The sequence below is a fragment of the Porites lutea genome, chromosome 3 (assembly GCF_958299795.1).
Source record: "Porites lutea chromosome 3, jaPorLute2.1, whole genome shotgun sequence".
Classification (NCBI taxonomy): domain Eukaryota; kingdom Metazoa; phylum Cnidaria; class Anthozoa; order Scleractinia; family Poritidae; genus Porites; species Porites lutea.
Genome location: NC_133203.1, coordinates 9394571 through 9407190, shown reverse-complemented (window position 1 = coordinate 9407190; position 12620 = coordinate 9394571). Strand labels below are relative to the sequence as shown.

Below are 12620 nucleotides of genomic sequence, written 5' to 3'. Positions count from 1 at the left end.
CGCCACGACCAATCAGAAACGCGACCCAGATCGGGGTAGTGACGCTCATCAGTATGGAATTTCTGCGCTCGTTTCTCAAACGTCATTTTGCGGGAAAATCAGTGGAGACAGCGCAAAATGTAGGCTGTTTTCTCAGACTACATCAAATCAGAATCACACCATTGTACAACGACGATATGATGTGCTCATTGCAATGTAAAGCTAGTACTGGTTTTAGTTCTGTTAACATTTTGGTCCCGCTAAACGTTTGTTTTCTGTGTTATCGATATACAGTAAAAAACCGCGACTAAGAACTTGGTTTTTAAGAAGCTGTTAAGCTAAAATTTGCCAGTTAGGCCCCCTCTATACAAGAACCTGTTGAGCCTAAAATTTGAAACAGGTTCTTACTTTCGAAAATCAATGAAAAAAATTCTGTACACTTGAGTAAACAAGGTAAGTCAACATTCAAGATCCTCTTTGGAGACCTAGGTGCCTTATTACTCCAACTGCTATGAAATGGTATACAGGTTTAACAAAAGGAATGAGTTTTTACTTTATTTGAGTGTTAATGTATTTAGCACGGAAGTTCTTATTGGGGACACTATTTTTTACGACCGCCATTTTACGTGTTCATCCGAGCCGCGAGAAGGTCCAGTCGCTTGCGGTGCAAGGGAGTACCTTCATTTAATAGTTATTTTAAGACTCTGAGTGTTGGTCCGGTCCCGAGAATCGAACCGTCGACCTCCTGCTCTGCAGTCAAGCGCGCCAACGACTGAGCTATCCGTGCAGTGTACTTTCTTCTTCAGAAAATAAGAACCTAAATCTTACATCACAACGCTCAATTCTATCGCTTTCGAACGTTTTAGTATAGACAGTCGAAAACGCACCAAAACGGTAGTGTGGAGGTGAATCGATCGATGCGTTTTCGATGACAACGAAAACACATACTTTTTAAAAGGTATCAGTGTGTACAGGGCTTAAGTTACGTATTTTACAAATTTTTATTTTTGAACCACATATTAGAGGGCATTTGATAGACATTTTTCAAGCTAAAATAAGTTTTAAATTTCCTCCATAGTTTGTCCTACAGTAAAACCCCACGTATAAGAACCTAGATTTTTCCAAGTCAGCCTGAACAGGTTCTTATGTAAATGGTGCTTAACTTGAAATCAGGCTATCTAGGTTCTTAACTGGGTTCTTAATTTTTGGTAAGAAAAAAAGTACTTGTATTGGTGGGCGTGGCCTTTTAAACTAAACTATTCACACACATGTGAGCTAACATGTATTTTATTCCATGGACAAAGTGTAAGCGCTCTAACATGCAGAGTATTGTATTGCATAATTTACAAGAAAATAAAACAGATTGACTTTATATTACTTTGGAAATTAAGAACCTACTTTGAAATTTCAGCCTGAAATGGTTCTATGAGAAGGGTGCTTAAAATGAAAATTTCAGCCTGACAGGTTCTTAAATTTTAGGTTGTTGTACGTGGCGTTTACCGTATTGCATATCTTTAGCTCACTTTTACCGTCACCTCTCTTTAACGGACACTTACTTACCACTGTTGGTAACGGGGTTGTGTAGTGGAGAAATTCGAGTGTATCATGATTAAACAAAAATCCTGAATTCTCATTTAATATATACAGTGTCGGTCGACTTACCAGCGTCGCATCCGCAAAATCCACCAATGCAGTCTGTGAAAAAAAAAAAAGGAATGGAAGATAAATGGTTCCGTTTTTTTTTTCTTCACCGTATACGGTAGCCTGATTGGTTGAAGCAAATTCCCCTCGCGGCAAGATCAGTCAAAAGGAAGAGCACTGCTCAGGTCTGGGTAGTGACGCGTCATCAGTAAGGAATTTCTGAGCTCGTTGGCCTCAGACGTCATTTCGCGGGGAAACCAGTGGTCGCGTCGCCAAATGTCGGCTGTTTCTCTGACTGTGCCGGTACGGTTGATTTCGAATATACAGAAGAATACCCGAAAAAATTACCAGCTATTAGAAAATAGCGGAGAATGTCAGGACATACTTACGCGGGACGTAAAAAGTTGCCTGGGTCTTAGAATTTTCAACGAATCCAGTAGAAATCTGTAGAGGAAAAAAAATCATCAGTCTTGACCGCCGCCTGGTTAGCTCAGTTAGGAGAGCGCCGGTCTGCTGAGCCGGAGGTCGCGGGTTCAAACCTCGGCCGGAATAACACTCAGGGTCTTGTGGTTCTTGTGGGAAGTAAAAGAGGCAATCTAACATGCTTGGCTAGCGGGATTGGAGATCATGTGCTGTAGCTTTTTCACGGCGGAGCCGCTGGAAGATTAGTAAAAAGTCACTAATTCAAATCTCTCTCGCGGCTGTCGCCATGAAATTACCGCGCGCGAAACAACCCCGCCAACTACGCGGGCTACTATGCGTGGAGCGAACACTGAAGCCGCCTGGTCCCAATATTCTCGCGTAAATATCTGGCGTAAATATGGCCGCTAGCTAAGGCTGCGTACAAACGGACGCAACAACTACCAACATTATTGCGCCAACAATGTTGGGAGTTGTTGCGTGCGTGTTGGCAGTGGTGTGCAAACGGATGCAACAACTCCTAACAATGTTGGGACCTGCAGTGCATCATGGGAAGGATACAACCCATAAGACTTTGTAGGCCATGCGTAATGCGCGCGCGCGGCCCCAACAATGTTGGAAGAGTTGTGCAAACGGATCCAACATTGTTGCGCTACGCTTCGGCTATCATGGAACAAAAGAAATGTTGGGAGTTGTTGGCTGAAAAGTTTGACCGGTTTCAAACTTTGCGCAACAACACGCAACAACATCCAACAACATGCAACAGGGTGTGCAAACGGACGCAACATGTAACATCCAATAATGACGCGCGTTCAGTGTAACGGCATCTTCCACTGATGAAGGGACAGTAGTCCTGAAACGTCTGGATTTTCAAACATTTTAGCGCCAAGAACACAAGACAAATTTTAATTGTAATCAACTTATCAGCGCTACACAGTTCCTAACCATGTTTTGAATGTTGGGAGTTGTTGGCCAATAATGTTAAGTCCGTTTGCACGGGGCTTAACGTTTATTTGTCCCAACACTGAAGCCGTAAAGTCCCAACATTCTTGCGTTTATGGCGTAAATATGGCCAATAGCTAACGTTTATTTGTTCCAAATATAACTTTAACAAAAATCACAAGTATTTGATGGTAACTTAAGCAAAGGTGGGGCACGAGAAAAACTGCTACAAGGAAAAATACATAAGGCTGTAGTTAAGCTGGAGACGTGGAGGCGGAGAGAAAGCTCGAAAGTTCTATTAGGAGCTGGCGTTGCCGGGAAATTTACTGTTTGCTGCACTGACATGGCAAAGCTTGCCAATTAATTACTCTCAAAATAGGGCTTTCGGCCATTTTTACGGTGGTGGTAGTAAGCGTTTGGTGGGGAGCGGGAATGGACGTATTTCCCATGGAATAAAAAATATCCTGACCTTCTATTGTGTCACGTATTAGCAGATGAGGTTTTTGTGGGGAGGGTAGATGGGCGTATCTCCAAGGGGGTAAAATATCCTGACCTTATATTTTGTCACATGTATTGTCACAAGTATTATTCGTGACAACAACCATTTACGCCTAGTTCAAGCAAAATCGGTGATTTGAGCATTATGAAGCCTTTTCTGGCCCTGCCTGGTTTTTATCATGGACTTACCTCGACGACGTAGGGACATCCAAAGTACAACTTTTCTTCCGGTCGGAGAACCAAAGTTTCACTCGACCGCTAGGCAAATATAAAGAACAGCAACAATAAGGGTATTACAAACAGCGGAGAGTAGCTTATAAAAAATGGATAAAAAGAAAGGGAATTTTCGAGAAGTAATGTCTACTCGTGCATTGAGAACCTATATAGTACATGGCAGGTGGGATCTAATTAACAGTTATTCCACGAGTGCGCGTTGGAAACGAGATAGTAGTAGCCAACGAGACACGTAGCATAGCCAACAAGCGCGAATGGAATATCGAGAATTCTTCCCGACTTTATTTGTAAAATTGAGCAGACGCGTACAGTCACCATATTTGGAGAGCATGGTATAATGGCTCATATACCATGATGACTAAGCCAATCAGAGCTCTACAATTGCATTATCCAATGATTCAGTTTTTAATAATAGACCTTATTCACGTCACCCGCCATCTTTGCACACGCTTTAGGATTGATGGGATAAAAGCAATGTCTAGTGGTATTTCAGGGGGCAAACAAGTGATGAGATTTGCCAATAGGCCTTTTGCACGATGGCGTCATTTTACTACTACTACCAGAATCCTTCAGGGTTTTGCTTTCTTGTAGAAATTATTGCTTTTATGATTTGAAACTCACTGGGATTACCAAATTTAATGGAAGAAAAAACGAAATGAATTCTGGTCTCAGTAATAAAAAGACCTCATCCTGCAAATGGCCGAGTTTGTTTATTCTCTCAAAACGAGACGACAATTTAACAGTCATGCAAAATGTACAGCGCGAGCTTCACCAAGTTTCACGTCATCATTACTTGCTGTGAGGATAACTACCGCCGCTACTGCTTCCAAAAAGTAACAATGATTACTTCCACCCATAACTTGCCGTTATCGTCATTTCGTCAGTTCTTCATTTTCTGTTGTCTAGAATAAACAAACTCAACCGCGATTTAGTAAATTGGCAAATTTTATCACTTATTTGCCTCCTGAGAAACCACGCGACATTACTTTTATCCCATCAGTTCTTAAAAGCGCGCAAAGATGGCGGATATCTTGAATTAGGACTTTTAAGCCACCGCCGCCCCCCCCTCCCCCCACGAAACAAATAACAAATAAAAAAACTTAGTGTTTCTTGGTCTACCTGATTCCTAGTCGAATTGGAATTTAGAAATGTTGGTTTTTGAGGAGAGGGGAAAACCGGAGAACCTCTCGGAGCAAAGTAGCGACACAACAACAGACTTAGTCCACATATGGCGTCGACGCTGGGAATTGAACCCGGGCCACACTAATGGGTGGCGAGTGCTCTGCGCTCTTACGCCACCCTTGCTCCCCGATTAAATTCCCCCCCGGATATAAGCCCCCCTCCAAAAGTATTGAAATGTATTCGCTGGATACGCCTTTTTTATTCCGGTTAATTAAGCCCCCCTCGGATATAAGCCCCTCCGTCCATAGGCCCTCCTAAAGCGCCTTACGAAGATGTACAAGCCCAGGGGTATGCTTCTCATAAGGTTCTGAAGTGGAGTATTACCGGAGTGCTGACATCGATATAGTCAGCTTTAAAGTGGAAAAGATTTCCAGGTTTTTCGCATGCGTTGCGCAGCTCGGCAGGAATATTCGCGACAGTAGACAGGAAAACTTCAATGTTCAGGCCGCCGGTTTCTTTCAAGCGTACGTGTGCGTCTGTTGAAACAAACATGTTTGAAATTGGATAAGAAGCGATTTCGTAAAACATCAGAATATAAAATACTGCACTTATGTTCCTCATAACAAAAAGCTAAAAAACAGTTTTAAAAAACGACGACGTTTCGATGTTCAACCAAAGTCATTATCAAGTCCAACAACAAGTGTCTGTTAGTTCAAACAAAGGTTTTTTTGTACGAATGGGATCGGCCTGGGTGTCGGATTGATTTCTTCTATGGGGAGCATCTCATGAATGAGGCATTGGAAACTTTGTCTGGCACTTGTAAAAGAACGCGTGTTCTTTGGGGTTGCCTAATTACAGTTTACACTGGTTCTCTGAAAGATTGTTTTTAAGTATTTATATTTTGCAACAGACGCTTATTTTTTCAAACTTGATAATGACGTTAGTTGCAAGAAGTTTAAGCTGTTTATTAACTAATACTAGTAATAAATATAATTGCAAATTAGGGGAGTGCGTTCGGTGGGGAGGGGTCGGGTGGGTAGTGAGTGGTAGCGGTAAGGGGGTGCAAAACCTGTTGGGCCTGTAAGATTGAGAAATTAAAATCAAACACTTTTATCAATATGAATATCAGCAGCTGTCCTTATCAGTGTTATTATTTGTCCTCCCACTTTACCATTCGTTACTATTTCATTTTTCCTCAAAAATGCAAGAGCGTAGTACTGTATTTTTTACATTTACTTGGCTAAACCTCTAAGTAAAGTACATGTAAGTCACAACAGGTCAAACAATGACTACGATCCTCAGGATATTCTTTTGCACTGTAGGATGGTCAATAAAATTGGCTAAAAATTGGGATACAGAAAATTAAAGTCATCTGAAAAGTTTATTGTTTAAGATCGTAGGTGACGAATTACTCCTTAATTTTAGCCCGAAATTTGTAAAGGTAATAGAATGATTTGTAGTGATATTTGGCATAAATACCACGAGTGATATTTCAGAATTGTTATACCTAATTGCACGAGCCGTTAAGCGAGTGAAATTTGAGACAATTTTGAAATATCACGAGTGGTATTTGTACCAAATATCACATACGAATCATGCTATTATTTGTTTATAATACTACCCGCAAAAGGCTTGTAATTTTCACATGTAGGTATTTCAAATTAAGCTGAAATACCACTGCTCTAAGCCAATCAGATTGTAGAAATTTCTCATGTAGTAGTATAACAGCGTTAATTTGTAATTTCACATGTGAAATTACAAAATTACCATGGCAACCTTCCGTACGTCTCAGTTCTAAGATGGCGACGAAGATGTCAGGGCATTAAAAGACGCTTTAGAAAACCTAAACACACGAAATAGTACATCAAGAAGGATTCTAACAGGTATTTTGTCGAAAAATTCTGAAAATTCTGAACTTAAGCCAAATTTAAGCTCTAAACTTTTGAGAGCGTGTAATTCTCGATCGATACGATAAAGCCAGGAAAAACATGTCAACACCCAGCGTTATTCGTTACCCATGATATTTAAATATTAAAATAGGTAATCAAATGGTATACTCGTGAAATGAGGGAAAATTTTCACTTGCGTTTTCTCCAGATCCTCAAAATTTCCTGAGCCTTTTTCACTCATCAACATTTGATTACACATACTAATATTAGTTTATAATTTCCGTAAAACGGCTGTTCTGACAAAAAAACTATGAATTGTAAATCAAAGCTACACAGCAAAGGAATTTACTAACAAATTTTGAGTGGCGTTACTGTGCCTAAATTTCTCCAGACGCTTGCTTTAGATTTTCCATATATTTGTCTGCAGTTTTCCCGGGAAATTTTAGTCGGCAGGAAGAAAAATTTTTACAGACAAATGTATAGAAATTTTTAAATAGTGTTTCTTGCACATGTAGCTGCATGTAACGTTCTCAAACTTTTTCAGTAGAATCTTTAGGAGTGAAGCTTTAATTTACAATTCATATTTTTTTTTTAGGACAGCCGTTTTACGGAAATTGGTGGCCATTAAATTCCCGTAAAAACACTGTAACTTCTCACGCCGTTGCCTTCTTGTCAAGAGGGCTTCCAAAACCGTCATAAGGCTTATTTCGCAGTTTTGGATTGTAGCTATTTCCTTTGTTATTGAATGCAAAGAGCTGAAACTTGCATAAACTGCTCAAATTGACCAACTCTTTCAACTTTTGACCCTAATTTGTATACAGCTATTTCAACAAAGGTTGTCGGAAAAAGTGCACGCGACAATCCAGAAAGGTACTGTGGGTGATTTTGAGTTCATTGTTTTTCAAGGAAATTTCAAAGAATGGCACGAGAGGCCATGGACGTTTGTTTTCGAGTGCTAAAGGAAAGCAAAAAAAGTAGATTCGACAGCTGCAGTGTCAGGAAAAGTGCGTTGATCATATCCCATATTACCTTTCGGGATTGTCGCGTGCAAAGTTTTTTCCGACAACCTTTCTCGAAATAGCTGTATACGGCGAAGTTTTCTATAGGTTTCAATACCTCGTATGCTAATGAGCAAACAATGACGTCAGTAAGGATTTGCCTATTAAAAGAATTGTAGTCTGTCGCTTATATATACATGTGTACGCAAAAAAAAAAAAAAAACTGCGATCATGGTGGTGGATAAAACACTGACCCCCAGTCCATGGAATACCTCCATGGACAGCCCATGTGGACTACGTCGCTAAAGTTTAGTGATTAGGGTTTAGAAACTGAGTGAATCAAGTTCCATCCTGAAAAACTGACATGAAACCCGATTGGTTGATTCACTCAGTTTCTTAACCCTAATCACTAAACTTCAGCGGCGCAGTCTATTTTAGGGTAGTCCATATGGGTAGTCCATGGACTGGGGGTCAGTGTTTTGTCCACCAATGATTGTGTACATACCGGGGGGATAGTCCCAAGACAAAATAGCAGCTGTTCGAGGAGATCCGAATGGAACCTCGGTTGCGTTGAAGATGGCACGAACATTGAACACCGGACATGGAGTAGGATTACCTAAAAAGTCCTGTCCAATCTCACAAGTACCTGGAAAAAAAAAAGGAGAAAAAGCGCGCAAGTTAAAAGGGGCTGTGTCGCGATTGTCCGGTTCAGTTTGCGTATAAGTAATGGGCACAAGAGAGAACGTGGCGCACGAGGGAAGAGGGGGCGCCTACCCGAGAGGCCCATGAAAATCGTTTCCCGCCCCCTATACAATTACCTGGCAGCCGCTGCGTGATCTGTCAAAACTTTTCACAGAAAAATATTGACCTCTCACAAACAAAGCGTGCTAAAGCGTTGTAATTGTACCTTTACGGCCTAAATATATCTGTTATAAATATCAGCTAGGTTATCTCATTATAGAGCGATGGAGTAATAAACCAATGATAAATACACAGCATTAAATCGTTTTTAACCAAAGGCACGATAAATACGACGAAAACAGAGTCAAAAATGGATATTTTTTAAAGAATGCATGTTGTATATTATAAAAAGCTGAATATTGTTCTCTGAGATAGGAACTATAGGAACCTTCCGCACTCTCAGAAAGCGAGTGAAAACGATTTTCATGGGCCTCTCGGGCAGGCGCTCTCACTCTCCTCGCGTGTCTCCCTCGCGCGCCCCCTTCTTTCTTGCGCCCATTACTTCCAAGCGCCTGCTACTCAGGCTAGTATTCGCTCTGAAACTTGGGAAATTACTTGTAAATGACAAAATCACAGCTTTGCATTGTGTCAAACAAATATGTCTCCCAAGCATTATATCCAACATTACAAACCACACAAATGAAATTTGGAAAACATTTGGGATAATAAGTTTTCAAAAAGCACAATTGCCATCCATTTCAATCTTCTGTAACACTGTCCATTCCAAGTTCCTCAGTTTTGGTATTTGCCTTGTTGTTTATACGTTATTTTCATGTTTTGAGCAGACATTTTTGTTTCACTTAAATTGGTGGTGGTTACCACTGCTTAAATTTAGAGAAATTTCGCGACACAGTTCCTTTAAAAGAAATATCAGAAGATAAGATGAGAAGAAGAGGATGATGATAATGAAGATGATGACGATGATAGTTACGTAATGATAATGAGGTTCCTAAATGGTGATAATAAACAATCATTGGATACGACTGAGAATGAAATGAAGAATTAGGTAGATGGATCAATAATCCAGCCCTTTAGATTTCAAGACGAGGAGTTGCTTAAGCTTCCAAATACTAAGAAGTGTCATTTTGGCGGGAAAACACGAGAGCAGGTGTCATTCCACCACAGGTTTGAGCGAGAATGGGGACCTTACGCAACCATGACGACGACGGCAACAGGAACGTCAAAAAACTCTGCACTTGCATCACGCTTTTTCGTACATTTCTTTGCCTTCACTGCACAACTACGACGTGAAATGACCAAATTTTAAGTTTACTTGGGAACGGGAACGGCAAGGCGATAAATTCTACCATCTCTGTCCGAACTTGAGCGAGTTCCCCTCTCTTCATCTCCAGCCAAAATTCCCTTCTTTTACGTAACAGGGCGAATTAGGATAATCGCGAAAAAGTTTAAAATGATGCGAAGTCTGTTTTTCAGCGACGTTTTCATGGACGTCGCCGTTGTCGGATCGTAATTAGGTCCCTAATGTCGTTAATATAAGAGGTGGAAACAAGTTATTAGGTTATATTAGGGAGTTCACTTAACCATGAGGACGACGGCGGTAACGTAACGTCAGAAATCAATTCAATTGGTTTTAGAAAAAAAAACAACAAACAAACAAAAACAACAACAACAAGTCTGCAACGCACCACACTTCTCGCTAATTTTTTTTTTGGTCTCCACTGCACGACTACGACTTCCATAGTTTCATGAGAAATTAACGACGGAAACGAACGAGGACGGATTTTTTCTTTTGTCAAACAAAATGCTCTCTCGCATGTTAGGGTCAAAATTTTGAAAAGGATACCTCAAATTATTCAAAAAGAGATCAAAAAAAGCCTTTAGAAGAAAATTAAAAGGAACGCTACTTAATATCCTTCAAACTGAAGACTCCTACATTGACGAAGATACGAGTAATTCTCTTCAGGGGCACCCAACGAGAATATAGTTCAAAAGCACTTAAACATAGCATTGTTAAACGTATTTTAGTATTTACACGGTAAATAAAGCCATATTTTTATCCCTTAAAAATTTTTCATCTGTTCGGATTTCCTAGCTGAAAGTCTCGTGATCCGAAAATTATAGGGATCAAAACTTACCTTTTCGAAAATTTCAGCCAGAAAAAAGGCTCCCGAAAATTCTAGGTGACCTTTTTAGGGTAAAAATCCGTTAAAAATATGCAATTATACCATTTTTAAGATGTTAGAATCCTAGGAGAGGCAGGCAAGCAAGAAATTTTACAACAAATGTTCCGAAAATTCTAGATCTCAAATCGTCTTCCGAACAGATTTTTTTCCGAAAATTGTCGTTGGGTGCCCCTGTTCTCTTGTCCTTTTTTTTTTAAATTCCCAAGGCAGAATAGTATTTGTATATTATAAAATATACATTAATATAATGTCTAAGTTTGGTATTTATTCAGCTTGGGTAAAATAATGAAGCCTAGCCTGTCTCGACAAGCCTTGCTAACTAACTGCAGGCCAGTTGTAGATATTTCTAGTTGAAAGAAGTTGAAGTTAACTTTCTATTATTTATCTTGCATGAGGTCTCTAACAGTTTAACTCCTGTAGTAGATATACGGTCAACGGTGATTTTGATGACAATAAAAATTAAACAACAACACTAGCCCCCCCTCCCCCCTAAAAATATGCAAGAAACTTACTATTTGTTATATAAAGAGGACTCGGCGACGAGAAGTTGGAGGTGCCTTGAAGTGCTATTGCTGCTAAACGAAAAGAGAAATTTGTCTTGGTGACAAAATCTTGGGGAATCTTGAAAGTTGTGAAATTCGTCTGCAAGAAATAAAAGAAGCATCTTTCTTAAGACTTAGCTAATATACTGGTAAGAGCCATTATGCTTATTAATAAAACTTCGACCCGCTATCGGGACGCTTACTTGAAAAAAAAAAATAGGAATAATAATAAGAAGTCAAGACACAAACAAAAAAGAAGAAGAAAAGAAAACTATCAATTATCTGCGAGAAAAAAATTTCTAAACGATTTGCTTACAAGTACTGTATCGCAACATTACGTCTTGCATTTAAAACGTGTCCAGGGCTATAAATTTCAAGAGAAGCGAAAAATGCTGCATTTTTGAAAGATCACAAATGGTTCTTATATTAGAGACTTGACCATTCAAATAAAACCTGGCAATAGGTACTTTGTAGTGGTGGTGCAAGCGAAAGTGAATTGTACTAGACCAACACAAAGTCTCGACTCATACTACTCCGAAAACTCGTATTGCTTTACCTTTCTCAAGTAGAATGTATAGCCGCAGCACACTTGAAAACTCTATCTGCGGCGCCAACGCAATCAGACCATAGTTAGTAGAGGGAACTGCTGGTCCTCTCTACTAACTTTGACCAGACTGAGCGGGCGATGGTTGAAAATACGCCATTATGAACGACACGCAAGAATAACATGATGACTACTTGTTAGATGAAACTTGTCACGCATGCGCAATAGAAAACGGGATGGTTGCACGCACAGTTAACTTGTTACACGTCAGTATATATCCCATAAAGAAGTTTCTTCTCGAAGGGTACAGCCCAGCAATCCCGGGTGGAAGGGCACTTCTTATATTGGCCTCTTCTACGCACGAAAGGGGTACCTTTTTCAGGTTTCAAGTACATCAAAGGGTAGGAAATTTTCAAGTGAACGGGTGGGAACTTCTATACTTTTTTAAGTATTGAAAAAGGTTCTTTAATTTAAATGTTCCGAAAGACGCGCCTTATGGCTATATCACCCTCGGGTACTCCGGTTTTCCCCTTTCCTCAAAAACCAACATTTCCAAATTCCAATTCGACCAGGAATTGGGTGGACAAAGAACCACTTTGTGGGTGTGCTACCTCTCTAAATCATTATATCACTTTTATTAATTTTTCATACGTTACACAAAAATGACCAGGAGACTTCATGTTTTAGCGATCTATTCGCATTAAGTAGGTATGTAATTGTTATAAATACTCTTTCTTTGTTAAAATTATTCGTGATTGGAATGACCTGCCCGCCAATGTTGTTGAGATAGGAAATTTAAGACGTTTTAAAATAGCTCTTAAATCGTACATGCGTATTTCTTAGGTTTTTATCCATCTTAGATCTTAGATTTTATTCATAAACATATATTTTCAATTTTTATTTTTGGAAGTTTATTTACATAGGGT

At 39.7% G+C, this 12620-nt stretch overlaps 1 protein-coding gene across 1 annotated transcript in view; it reads right to left on the bottom strand.

The window, feature by feature from the left end:
* LOC140931528 (uncharacterized) overlaps nt 1–12620 on the bottom strand; it is a 69252-nt gene that overhangs the window by 26575 nt on the left and 30057 nt on the right. Inside the window, exons 9-14 of the mRNA XM_073381335.1 lie at nt 11121–11250; nt 8229–8369; nt 5221–5372; nt 3670–3738; nt 2010–2064; nt 1642–1674 (exon numbers count right to left, since the gene is read on the bottom strand). Coding sequence (XP_073237436.1) covers nt 1642–1674; nt 2010–2064; nt 3670–3738; nt 5221–5372; nt 8229–8369; nt 11121–11250 — 580 coding nt within the window. The remainder of the gene's footprint in view (nt 1–1641; nt 1675–2009; nt 2065–3669; nt 3739–5220; nt 5373–8228; nt 8370–11120; nt 11251–12620) is intronic.